The sequence below is a fragment of the Acanthisitta chloris genome, unplaced genomic scaffold (assembly GCF_000695815.1).
Source record: "Acanthisitta chloris isolate BGI_N310 unplaced genomic scaffold, ASM69581v1 scaffold9830, whole genome shotgun sequence".
Lineage (NCBI taxonomy): Eukaryota > Metazoa > Chordata > Aves > Passeriformes > Acanthisittidae > Acanthisitta > Acanthisitta chloris.
Window position 1 is genome coordinate 108350 of NW_008651076.1, and position 13008 is coordinate 121357.

General features: G+C 38.2%; 1 protein-coding gene across 1 annotated transcript in view; it reads left to right on the forward strand.

Moving 5' to 3' along the window:
* The window catches only part of LOC103799264 (threonylcarbamoyladenosine tRNA methylthiotransferase-like), a gene marked incomplete at both ends in the record, with an annotated part of 113771 nt that extends 104114 nt beyond the window's left edge, over positions 1–9657 (forward strand). Inside the window, 2 exons of the mRNA XM_009071573.1 lie at positions 7356–7536; positions 9587–9657. Of these exons, the coding sequence (XP_009069821.1) occupies positions 7356–7536; positions 9587–9657 (252 nt within the window). The remainder of the gene's footprint in view (positions 1–7355; positions 7537–9586) is intronic.
* Positions 9658–13008: the final 3351 nt, after the last annotated feature.

Sequence of the window (13008 nt, forward strand, 5' to 3'; positions counted from 1 at the left end):
ATTTCATATTAAAAAATAAGAACATAAGTTCTGTGACTATTTTTCTTACATGTACAAGTACTGCTTCTTTTGTTACATAATTTTCTTAAGTAGCATTGTTCATTAAATATAGAGCTGTATTTGAATAAGCTGTCTTACCAAATCGTAGTTTATATGTAGCCATAATGCTCGGTCTGTTTTAATTTAAAGGACTTCACACATAAATGTTAATGACATGTCTGTTGTCATTTTACCAAGTTCCTTTCCAATTCCACTCCAGGAGTAAATCAGTTGAGCAATTGATATGAGGGTTCAAAAGAGCTCTTTTTTCTGACACAGAGTTTTTGAACTTGTACATCCTGGACTACTTTTAAACACATATGGAAAAGATTACTAAGAAAAACATTGTCAGTGGATAGCCATTTATTAGAAGCCTGTTCATCCATTGTATAATCTAGGCTAAATCATAAACTGAAAAGCATGGAAAACCCCCTGCTTCAGAATTCATGTTCAGGTTTAGTCCCCTAACTCCAGACACTTAAATTAGGAGTATATTGTCCTATGCTATAGTCCATGGAGAAAGAGAGAGAAGTGCATGAGGATTTCAGAACAGACACAGCTGAATTCCTTTCTAAAAATGTGGGGATTTTTCCATGGCTTAATTCTCATGTTAATCTCCATATAGTCAACAGAGAAGCAAGGTGAAGTTTCATGTTGTTACTAGCCTTTGAAAGAGGCAGTGTTTCCAGCTGGGCAGCCTGTTTCTCTTGTGCTAGCTCCAGCTTGTGTGACTCCTCAGTGAGCAATTGAAGTTGAAGTCAGAAATCCCACAAGACTAGGCCTTGTAGAGAAAAAGAAAGAGATGGGGAAAGGGCTTCTGGAGGACTGTGTGTGGTCATGGGGAAGACACAAACATCTCCTACAGCTCCAACAAAAAATGGCACTTTGAGATGCCTCTTAGGTTCTGGAAATATTCTTGAAAGACCAACTCATATACCTTGAAATTGTTTCCTCCATTAACCTAATTTCATTTGCATATTCTCTAAACTGGCATATACTGCAGAAATGTAAAATATAAAATATGAAATAATGTGTGATGATGAAAACACTTTTCTGAGAAGACTGGTTTAATTTTCATAAGAACTCCTCTTTTTTCCCTAATAGTTTTTAATGCAAATTTCTGATTTATGAATCAAGAAGTTGCTAGGTCGTCATGTTTTGTTTTGACCTTAATTACTATAGATTATCCAGGTAGTTCTCATACCCTTCTGTAAGACCATATAGTGTTTTAAATTTATTCATATATCTGTTTATTCTAATCGAGTATTTTCTTATGCTGGGAGGGGTGGAGGTGAGTGATCTTCCTTAAGAGAAAGTTGGTGGCTTTAAGTCGTTTCTGGATTTAAATGTTAATTGCTAAAATGGAAGTAGGAAGAGTATGTGATCACACAGAAGATTTTCAAGTGCTCATGTGAGTAGCTGAAGGTGATAATTTTAGCAGCTTTACATAATTTCTTCCCTGAGCATGGATTTGGTTTGTAATTGTTATTGCTAAAGGAAATGGTTTCTGTAACTAGAACCACATGAAATGGTCCGTGTAACAAGTGAATCCTAGCAAGTTTCACAATTTTGCTGCTGGTTTTCTTAGACATTTTGTTCTGTGAAAATAGGGGTAGTTTTTACAGTTTTATTTTTGGCAGCTTGACACTTTTATCTCTTTCCTAACTCAAATGACCAGGGATATTGCATTTCGCTTCCAACTTGTCTTCCATCAAGAGTTCTTTAACTCCCCTCCTTGGCAAATCAGTCCGTGATGACTGCTGCTGTAATATCTCCAGTGTCTGTTTTCCCCTGGTCAGAAAGGTTAACTTGTCACTGTGAGGGTATGGCTGCACTGCTTTCTGGTTAGTGATCTGCCACAGAGATACCTGAGCAGAGTTCCAGGAACTACCTGTAATAGCACAGAGCTCACCTCAGACTGATTTATTCTTCTGGACTTGTTTAGAGCCAACTCAGAGACCTGTGAGCTGTGAGGAGGCAATTCTCAGGGCCCCAGTTATATCCACAGCACATTCATTATTTATCCACAGCTTGACTTCAAGGCATGAGCCACTCCTTTGGGAGGTAGAGCACCTTTCGTCTCTTGCCCAAGAGGCTGACTTGGTTCCTCTTTAGGTAGAGGGTAAGATGTGGCTTTTCTTCTGTATTCTTTCAAACACGTTCGTTCATCCTTTCTTTGAGATTTTGGATATCTGTGCTCTCAGCACTTGTTCGTGCGTCTGCTGGTCCTTACAACATCACACTAGAATGGATGTGTCTTCACTGTAAGATGAAGTGTTTGGTTCTTTTTGGATGGTCAGAATTGTCCAAGAAGATGGTGATTGTATTGCTGGTCTAGTTCACAATGACAGAGCGTAAATCTGCTTGAGTAGGTGGAAGGAATTTATGTATGTAGAGGGACATAAAGGAGAGAATATTCAGGAACCCTAAGTATTAGGTCTGTATTATCTTATACATGGCATTGGTTATTCCTCAAATTCATGTTTTTTCTGAAATTCCACAATTTTATTGTAAAACCTTTCAATTGAGAGTCAACTTGGAATGGAGGTGGTAGTATATCTTCAGAGAAAAAGTCTTGCAGGATTTATGATTGTCATATGAAATGATTACCCACAATCTTTCTTGGCCTTTGTCAAAATTATGAAGGTTTAAAATGGCTGGTAAAGTTGAAGTAATTTTATATTCAGAAGTACTGAAACAGACTGACCACCTCCATTAGCTGTGCCATTAGAAGCATCCAGACTTCTGTATGTTTGAAGCAACCTCCTGCTTTTTTTTAAAAATTGCTTTCTCCTTCATCAGAACAAGTGTGCATTTTTGATTCACTGAACAATGTGTTGTAGAGCTTCTCTACTACACCCTAGAAAACATTTGCAGCAATTGAATTTTTAGACTAACTGTAAATTCATTTATGTAATAAATGTTACAAAATGCTTACTGGGGATGTTCAGCAGTTTTTCCTTTGATTACTTCAGAATAGATAAACAGCATTTCATGTTAAAAAATACAATATTGGCTGATGCACAAGAACTTGTTCTTGTGTAATTTTGCATCATATTTCATAGTTGGGACAAATTTTTAAACATCATCTGAATCTATGTAATAAAGAATTTTGTGCTGCTTTCTTTCAGGCTGTCAGAGCAAAGGTTGCTGTAATTTTCAAGTGTGTATGTATTTTATGTTTTTCCATAATTCTATCTTTTCCCCCCTCTTCTTTCATTAAGAAATTATGTTTTGCATGTGTAACTGATTGTGCATACTTTTGTTCATCAGTGCTTTGAAAAATTCTAAGAGCTTGATTTTTGTCATTTTGGATTTTATTCTAAGTGAAATCTCATGTTTTTCTCCCCTTTTTAAACTTCTTTTTAAACAGTATAATCAACAGTGATATGGAAATGCACTATGCAATGTCATATTTTAGGCAGTTATACAGGATTGAACTGTAATTAATTGCTGTCGCTGAATACACTGTGGTCCTTATTCTCTTTTCGTACCCAAGCTTTTCTTTGTGTGTAATAATTCCATCCAGGAAGAAATCTAATTACTAAGATAATTAACACCTTATCAGCAAATGGAGTTCAGACATTTGTAGAGTTTATGAATTTTTAAATTTGTAATTTCCTTTTAACTGAATGACAACTGGTGTTATGGAGAAAAAGAGCATATTTTATTGTATCTATCTTGATTGGACCTTATAATTCATGTTGCTATAGAAACAACCAAGCCTTTATAAAGGATGGTGTTACTACTACCATTGGTAATAAATGCTTTGACTGTTGCCAATAGTGTCATTAAAATGGTTAAAATAACTTCATTACAATGGTTTTGTCAAATGTAATGAACGTTCTGTTCACATTCTGAGAAATGGCAGCTGATGTTAGGTGGTATTGATTTATAAAGTAATGTACTCTTACTTCCATGAGCTTACTATTGCTGCACAAGATATTTGCAATATGAACAAAATCATGTTGCAGAATACACTGCTGCTCTGTTCCCTTGGTCCTTAAAGCTAATGAATTTTGCTGTTACTTGACATCAAGCTGAATTTCATATCTTGATGTTTGTCAGGCTTAAGAAAGCAATGGTAACTGAGGCTGTTTAGCCAACAGCTCTGGGGATTTCTGCTGTTCTGTACAATATTCAGCTTGTGTTTCCCACTTATGGTTATTGGACGAAGTCCTTGAAAATGTTCCGGTTTATAGTGGTTTTGATTTGTCATTCAAATGCCATCTTTTAACTCAAATGATGGAGTCTGAATTCATAAGCTCACAAAGGAATTGATAGAATTTGGTTTCTTTGGTGAGGATTTTTCATAAGGAAAAGGTGGGAGAAGATTCTAATAATATAATGTCTAATAAATTCCTGTGCTGCTACCTATATATGCAGACACAGAAGGAGAACAAGACATTTGCTTTAATGTAAGCTCTTTGCCAATACTTAAACAACAACAACAAAAAATTTTTTTTAAGTCACAAAATGAATTTACTGCCATATGCTGTTTGTATGAAGGCCACTGTGGTGAATATAAGCTATGCTCTAATGTTGCACCCAATCAAATTAATAAGAACAATATTCTTTGCTTTCCTTGTCATGGGTCTTTTGCCAAAAAATTCTCCTTTTCCAGTAGAACCCATTGTTTCAGGAAGTTTAGTTTCTTCACCCACAATAAACCACAGCATTATTTTATTTTATGCAGATGTAATGTCTAATAAGAAATGATAGTTCTCTTTGACTATTCAAATGCTTTTTATATGTCATTTGGATTCCATGCATTAATATTTACAGTTCTGCATTCTCTTGTCCTGATGAGAGGCAGAGAAGCCTTCCACCCATTTCTTTATGTTGGAGACCCCTACTTAAGCTCAGGTGTGAGCTTTACTTGTGGCAGTTGTCTTTATGCCATTCACATCTGGAAGAATCTCTCTCAGCTGGTCTCTTGCCTGTAGCCTGTGTAAGAAATGTAGAATTGTTTAGGTTGGAATGAACCTCTGGAGGACATCTCATCAATTGCTCCCACTTGAAACAGGGCCAGTTTTAAGTCAGATACCACCAATATCTTTATAGGGTTCTTACTTTTCCTCATAAATCATATTTTCTTCAGTTTATCATTGTTACTGACAATGTAGGAGCGACTCTGCGTTGTGGAAACAGTCTCTTCTCTGTCACTAGGGAGCACTGAGCACTTCTGAGCACTAAACATTTTTGCCTCTCTGCAGAAGAGATTTGCCATTATTCTCACTCTGCACAAGCAGGCCAAAACCAAAACAGTGCTGTGGCTTCACAGTTTCTCCCAACTCATTGGTTATCCAGCTGACTAGTGTCAGATTTGGAAAACTGGGTTGATATCTCCTGGGCCCTCTAGAGTACTCTGTAAATACAATGCAGTAATCTCTTGGTTGTAGATCTAATTTTTTTAGGGCCATGTCACAGAAACACAGAAGGACTGAGGTTGGCAGGGACCTCTGGAGGTCTTTTTGTCCAACTCTCCAGCTCAAGCAGGGCCACCTAGAGCCACCTATGCGGGACAATCACCAGACAACTTTTGAATATCTCCAAGGAGGGAGGCTCCATGTCTGCCCGGGGTAACATGTGCCAGTGCTTAGTCATCCTCAGTAAAAACATGTTTCCTGATGAGGAGCACACCACTTGAACCCCCACGCCCTTGAGTATTATCTCTCCACCCAGAGCTCTGTAGTCATTTTTAATACTGTCCAGGTTTCTACGCACAGGACCTTTTGTGCCCACATGAAATAACAACAGGGAATAGTAGCCTAAGGGCCAGATGGGCCCCAGAGCATCCTGGATCCTGGCCCCAACAGACAGCAAACCTCTCTAGATGGTTGGTTGGGCTAACAGATGTGTGCCTGTGTGTGCCACAGCAGGGAGTCATTCATTATGATGACTTGATGCTTCTTCATAGTAGACTTGTGTGGTTTAGGAATTAGGTAGACCAGATACTTTGCTTGTCGGCACTTCTGTCTCCACTTCAGCTTTGAGAAAAATAAACATTATATTGCAGTTGTAAGCCCTTAGGTTGGTCAAGATCCTTCATCTTGGTGTCAGAGGTCACCAGATTCCATTCTTCCCCTTCTTCAGGCCTCTTGCTTCCCTTGGAGGTGGGATTTGACACTACCTGCTTCTCTGCTGCAGAATTAGGGGCTGAGGCTCTTCAGACTCTTGCGTTGCAGAGAATCAGACAATCGCTAGGGTTGAAAAAGGCCTCTTAAGGTCATCAAGTCCAACCACTACCCTAGCACTCCCATCTCCTTTCCGTCACCTCTGATGCTGCACAGGCTCCTCTAACTCCTCCATTTGAGGGCACAGGTCCTCCAAAACAGCACAGCTCCTGTAGGACAGGGGACATTAGAGAGAACCCCCAGGGATTTCCTGCAGCCTGGAACTTGAAGGGCTGCATCCACCATCTAAAGCTCAGTCTGGGTGTAAGCTTTGACCCTAGCTAGCAGGGATGCCTGCTTCAGTATCTGCTGGTGAAAGTGCTCAGTGATGTGTTACCACTGTGTCCTAGACTTGAGTTACCGTGACACAGTATAAACTGAGGCCCACTTGCTTCACCCCCTTCTGTGCATCCTGCAGCACTACCTGCTGTGTCTGTTGGCTGCCTCTGTTAGCTGTGCTCTCTTAAGCTGTTGTGTGTAAGGGTTCTGCATATTCAGTCTAAGGGAAACAGTTAGGAAATGTTGACCTTGCTAAATAACAAGAGAACTCAGTGTCTGCATTTGTGAACTTAAGTATTTTGGTTTCATTTTAAGGCCAGGCATAGGCTGATTATAGAGTACTGAGTTATAAATTATGACTAAGAGATGTCTTACTGGCTTCTAAGCCAATTTTGTTCAAATTTGCTAGGTTATATGGCATGCCAGTTCCCTCTTTTGGATATTGTTTTCTACTTTGATAGCAGCGTTATAAAACGTTAAATAGTTGACATTTTCTAGTGGCTCTCAAAAGTCATAAACTTTATGGATTAAGCAATCAGAATTCAAGAAATAACAAGCTCTGCTGATCACCTCTAATTTTGAATGAAGGAAGAGTTGATCCAGATGTTTTCACTCTTCTGTCACAATCCTAATCCAATATTTGCTGCAATATTTTTCCTCTATTCCATGTGCTCTCAGCTGAGTACCAAATGCATTTTTCATTGCCCAGCAATAGTGTTAAAATCTGTTTGTTTTTTCCAAAGATCATTTTAGGTCTCACTTTCTGTGGATGAAGAGTGATGAGTCTATGTCCACTAGCTTCTAAGAGAGCAAGACTTTTACATGTCCTTTGTTAAGCATTCCTTTCTACTTTCTTTTCAGAGTGCCTGGAATAACAATTGCTACAGACATCATTTGTGGTTTTCCAGGAGAAACAGATGAAGACTTTCAAGAAACAATGAAACTTGTAGAACAGTACAGGTTTCCGAGCTTGTTCATTAATCAGTTTTACCCACGCCCAGGAACCCCAGCTGCAAAAATGCCTCAAGTTCCAGCTGCAGTGGTAAGATCCATTTTCTTGGTCCGCTGTACACGGTGTACTCAGCTGCCTTTAATACATAAAGCACGTACATGAAAATGTAGGTTTTCCGCAGAATATGCTGCAGTTCAATTAAATGTTTTTATTCAGTCCAGTAATGATATTTGAATTGCCGTTAGGTGTCAGCTAGATCACTGAGTTTCACATAAAAATGACTGTTTAGATTGTTAGGAAGTGTAAAACAGTGGTTCTGCTGAAAGTATTGTCTGCTTTCTATCAAGTTTGGGGTGAATGAGTACCAAGAGTAGTAGCTGGCTGATTACAGATATTTATTTTTTTTTGTTTTAAGACTTCTTTGACTCCAGAAATCTCAAGCTTATTGTGAATAATTTTGCAAAGTATTAATAATAGAGCAGTGATAGGCTCTGATTTATTTGTCAAATACCAGTTTTGCAGGCCTCTTCTTCTTGAGACTCTCCTTAAACACTGCTTATAAACTTTACTTCCTTCAGCCTGCATATTAAAGGCCATTAATAAACTTGCATTTAATCTTCCATTTTTCAAATGTTCCCTTTCTCACTGTCTCACTTCCCCACTTTACCTCTTTCTCTCACTCCTCTCTCTTCCCCTGTCTTTTCCCCTTTCTTTTTTTCTTTTTCTCCTCTCTTTCCTCTCTTTCTCCTTCCTTCCTTCCTTCCTTCCTACACTTCCTTTTGACACTTCCTGACTGCCAACATTCTCATCTTAAATTCCCATGAGGAAAACAGCCTGTTTTGCTATAGAAGGTAGATGGCTATTGACTGTGTTTTGCTTGATATAAATAGCTATTTATCAGCAATAATAATAGCAATTGTATCCGAAGGCATGGTTTGATGTATTTCAAAAAAATTGAACTTGTTATTTTTGTAATCAGAATCTCAAAACAAGACAATATACAAGACTGATGCTTGTAATAATTCAGCTCATTATTATCTCATTATTATGGGCATACATAACATTTATATTTCCTTTCAGTGTAAGAATGAAAGTCAGCCAGCAATATAAATCAATTTAAATAGAAACCTGTTCCTTTCAATTTATGTGTCCTGGCATGACGTCAAACCAATATATCGGAACTTGTATCCCTTTGATTATACATCAGGAAGCTAAACAAAATATTTTTGCTTACTCTCAATACATATTAGGAATTCCATAGGATGTGTCAGCTGCTGGAGACATAAAATGAGATTTTATTTGCCTTCTTCAGTTTATTGTTCAGAGAAGTACTACTTAAGCAATGACTGTGGCATTATTTTTGTTAGTTTTGAATGCTTTTTCATAAACTTTGGTAGATGAAAAAATCAGAAATGTAATGTTTTTAAGTTAGAAAGCTTAAAAATCATAACATTGATTTATGTTTCTGTTTTACATTCCTTAATTCACAAATTCTTAAGCACACTATTTTCACTGGAGGTGCAAAGAGCTTAAGTTGATTTACCCTCTGCTGTTTAACTGGATGCTATGTGAAGACAGTATGTGAAGAGCTAAATTATTAAAAGAACATTAGCTGTTCTGTGGTTGGAAGTATTACTTGGAAAATGGTAATTGTCAATTTAACCCAGTTTTACATTCTTTCTTCTTATTTGTAGCACTAGTACTTATTGCTTTCAGTGAATTAGAACCTTCAAAGGAGATAGGGCCTCTAATCCAGGGCTGATGAAAATCTGTAATTAATAGATTTTGTTTCTCTTTTTTCTCTTTTTCCCCTGTAGTCCTTCAAAAATCCTGTGTTATGAGATCCTTTGTTCTTTTATCTCTTAGTAGAAATGGAGAGTAACTAGTCAAACAGAGCAGGAAGAGCTTGTGATAATCTCTTATGTTTTATATTCACATTACTTGTAGACAGCAGCTGATGGCCTTTCCTGCATTACCAAGAATGGAGAGGCATTTAATTTGTCATTCCTTGCCTAGAGTAACTTCTGTATATTTTTCTGCTAGGAAATCAAAGTAGCAGATGGCCATCCATGTTATGCATGCTTACCCCTTCATCCTTTAATAAAATATTACCTATGTTAATGAATTTATTTTGTTGCAGTTGCATAGGGAAAGCAATAGCAGGCAGAGTGACACGCAGCTGGTCCGTGCCAGCGTCCGAGTGTACGTCTGGTACATTGTATCACCAGTCTGAACTTGCGAGCTGATGCTTTTACAGGATGTTTGTAACATTATCCTCGGCACTGAATCTGTTGGTAGGATCTCTATAGGAAAAGGATTTTGACTGTATTATTTAACTATTGATGTTGAACCAGCGAGCAAGTTGTTGGTCAATTGTTATTCTTGTCTATTTGGGCTTTTTCCCCCTAAAGACTGCTTATGTTTGCTGTGTTGTTTCAGTTTTGCAGTACTTCTGCAATGAATAGATCTGTTGCTTTTTGCAAACTGCTCCACTGTGTTCTACTTCTCCAGCTCTGGTTCAAGGCAGCTTTAGTGATTCTGCCCAAGTATCACAGCTGCAATAATAACATATTTGCATGTCACTTCCTTTTAGGTTAGCTTTTTTTCTGAAGTCCTTATGACTTCTAGGGATAGTCTGTAGAATATTAAGCATAGTAATATTTAGTACTTTCAAATTTTTAGTGGATAGTTTTGATGGAGATCTTAAATGTAATTGCCTTTTTGGAGAAAATCCTCATTTGAGTTTATCTTAGTAGAAAAAAAAATCGGTAGGTCAACATGGAATCGTCCCTTCACATAGATAATTTATCTTTGAAAGCCTTACAGGCACTGGTATTTTTCTAAAAGGGCAGATGACACTAATCCAGATGGACGGTTCTGCCACCATAAATTCAGAAAAGACAGTTAAGGCTGCAGGCCTTTCTTTTTTCTCCTGGAGAAAAAATGTCCATGGAGAATCAGACATCTGTCTAAATGGTGCCATCTTTTCATAGCCATCAATTAGATTATGCTTACCATAAATACTGTCTCCAGTTTAAAGAAAAGTTAGAGCAAAGCTAGGCACAATTTATATTTTTAATAAGCAGTTTTAGGGATGCTGAGTCATGCACAAGGAAAATGAGTCAAGATGTTCAGAACTTTAATGCTACTCCAATTTTTTTTTATTGCCTTTGCCTCCATTTTATCCACCTGCTGCTAAGTACATTGTTTCAGAGGTGAGTCTAGTTGCTTGTTGTGTCCAGTGGACTGTCAGTAGAAAATTCTCACTCTGATGTGTGTTAGTGATGAAATGCTATATTTCTGCTGTTACTATTATTATATATCTGAATTTCTCCATTTCCTTGCTGCATTTAATTATAAAGTGATAGTGCTGATAATTGCATAACAGTCTAAGATAATATGAGTTAGATGTGTCTGGTAGGTAATTCATATTTAGCTGCACACAGGATCAGACTACCTTAATTCTAAGTGTGAAAAATCACTCTTTTTCTCTAAAATTAAGGATCTGTAACACTTTATGTTCTTGATAATTTTAATTTCTCTGTTCTTTATATTTTCAAGGTAGCTATTATTCATGTGGGGATTTACAAGAATACTTTTGTCTCTGTCACAATTTTTGAAACATTGGGGGAGATTGTCATCTCAGGATCAACTTGACTTTTGTCACTTGGAAATTACATAACTAAATAATCATTTTGAAAATAAGGACCATAGTAAAGTACAATTAGGTTCATCTCTACTTAGAATAGGAGATAGCAGCTGTTTTGAGAGCAGTAGTGTGACTGCAGTTTCATGATTACACTGCCATTAATTGCAGTGTGGATTCTAATCTTTCTGTATGTATTTTTGATAGTGTAAGGAATTCAGTTTCAATTACTGGTGTAACTATTAGATTTTTTAAAAAAAGCATTGTGATATCTAGATAAAAGACTATGTATGCACTTTCTCTTTCCTTCTCACTTTCTGTATATCATCAGATAATTACCTTGCTCCCAGCTAGAAAATTTTATGTCAGTCAGCTATGGAATGTTTCCTTTAATTCCTCTGAAGTGTCTCATTAAATTTTTTTCCCTGTATTAGTTGTCTTAAGCACTGTGCTTACTATACTGAGGTGAATAACCTAGTGACAGACTCCATAACTGTCCTGGTTTTGGCTTGGATAGAGTTAATTTTCTTCCTAGTAGCTGGTATGGTACTGCATTTTGTATTTAATATGAGAATCGTGTTGATAGCACAGATATTTCTAGTTGTTTTTAGGTAGTGTTTATACTAAGTCAAGGACTTTATAGCTTCTCATGGTCTGCCAGCAAGATGGCTGTAGGGGCACAAGAAGCTGGGAGGGGACACAGCTGGGACAGTTGATCCAAACTGGCCAAAGGGATACTCTCTACCATGTGGCATCATGCTCAACATGCAAAGCTGGTCAGGTGCAGCTGCCTGGGAGCTGGCTGGGCATCAGTCAGTGAGTGGTGAGCAGTTGCACTATACATCACGTGTTTTTGTGCATTCTAATTCTTTTTGTTATTGTTGTTGTTATTTCTTTTCTGTCCAATTAAAATGTCTATATCTTAACCCATGAGTTTTCTCAATTTTACTTTTCCAATTCTCTATACCATCCTGCTGAGTGGGGATGGGGAGCAGTGAGTGAGCAGCTCTGTGTGGTGCTTAGTTGTCAGCTGGGCTTAAACCACAGCAGTCCTTTTTGGCACCCAATATGGGGCCTCTTCAACAGACATCACTTCCTCCTCTGGCATTATTCTGACATCTTTTCCTTTTGGCCAGTCCATTATCACTTCCAAGATTCCTGGATGACTGGGGTTTTCTATTCAAGTCCTTTGTGTGATCAGTGCACCCACTTACTCCCTATAGCATCAGTTCATGGTGTGTGGAGGAGGCCTTCCCTTTGAACATCCAGCTAAATGCTGCTAGCTGGGGTGCTAAGTGGAGCTGTGCTTCAGTACCAATCACTTTCAAAACAGCTCAAATGCCTGCCAGTATCTCTTTTTTTAGCTGGAGTATAGTGGGCTTCAGATCCTCAGTATCCCTGATCCAGAACCCTAGGACCTGACCTCAAGTCTCCCCCAGTGCTTTCTGCCTGAGGCTCCAGGTATGACCATTCTCCCCAGTGGCAGTGTAGAGCACACCTTTTACATCTTGCCCTGTCTGGACTGGCCTAAGGGCTACTGCATGCATGGTCCCCTTGTTCAAAGCTAGTTGTTGCTTAGGGCCACGTTTGAAATTGTTCTTCTTCCAGGTCACTTGATATAGAGGGCTGACAATCAGACTGTAATCTGGAATATCACCAGAGAAGGATACTGTTGTTGTAATTTTCTTCTTTTGGGGACCCATTAAACTGTCTTTGTCTCAGCCTATGAGTTTCCTCACTTTTACTCTTCCAATTGTCCATCCCACTGTGAGGAGTGAGTGAGTGAGTGGCTGTGTGGTGTTTCTCTTTTATGGTGTATAGTGGGGAGTTACTAAATTCCTTCAGTACATGAAGAGAATGACAGGGTTGCTGTGGCCATGGTGGAAAAAGTGTCTGAAAGTTTCTACCCAGTCTCT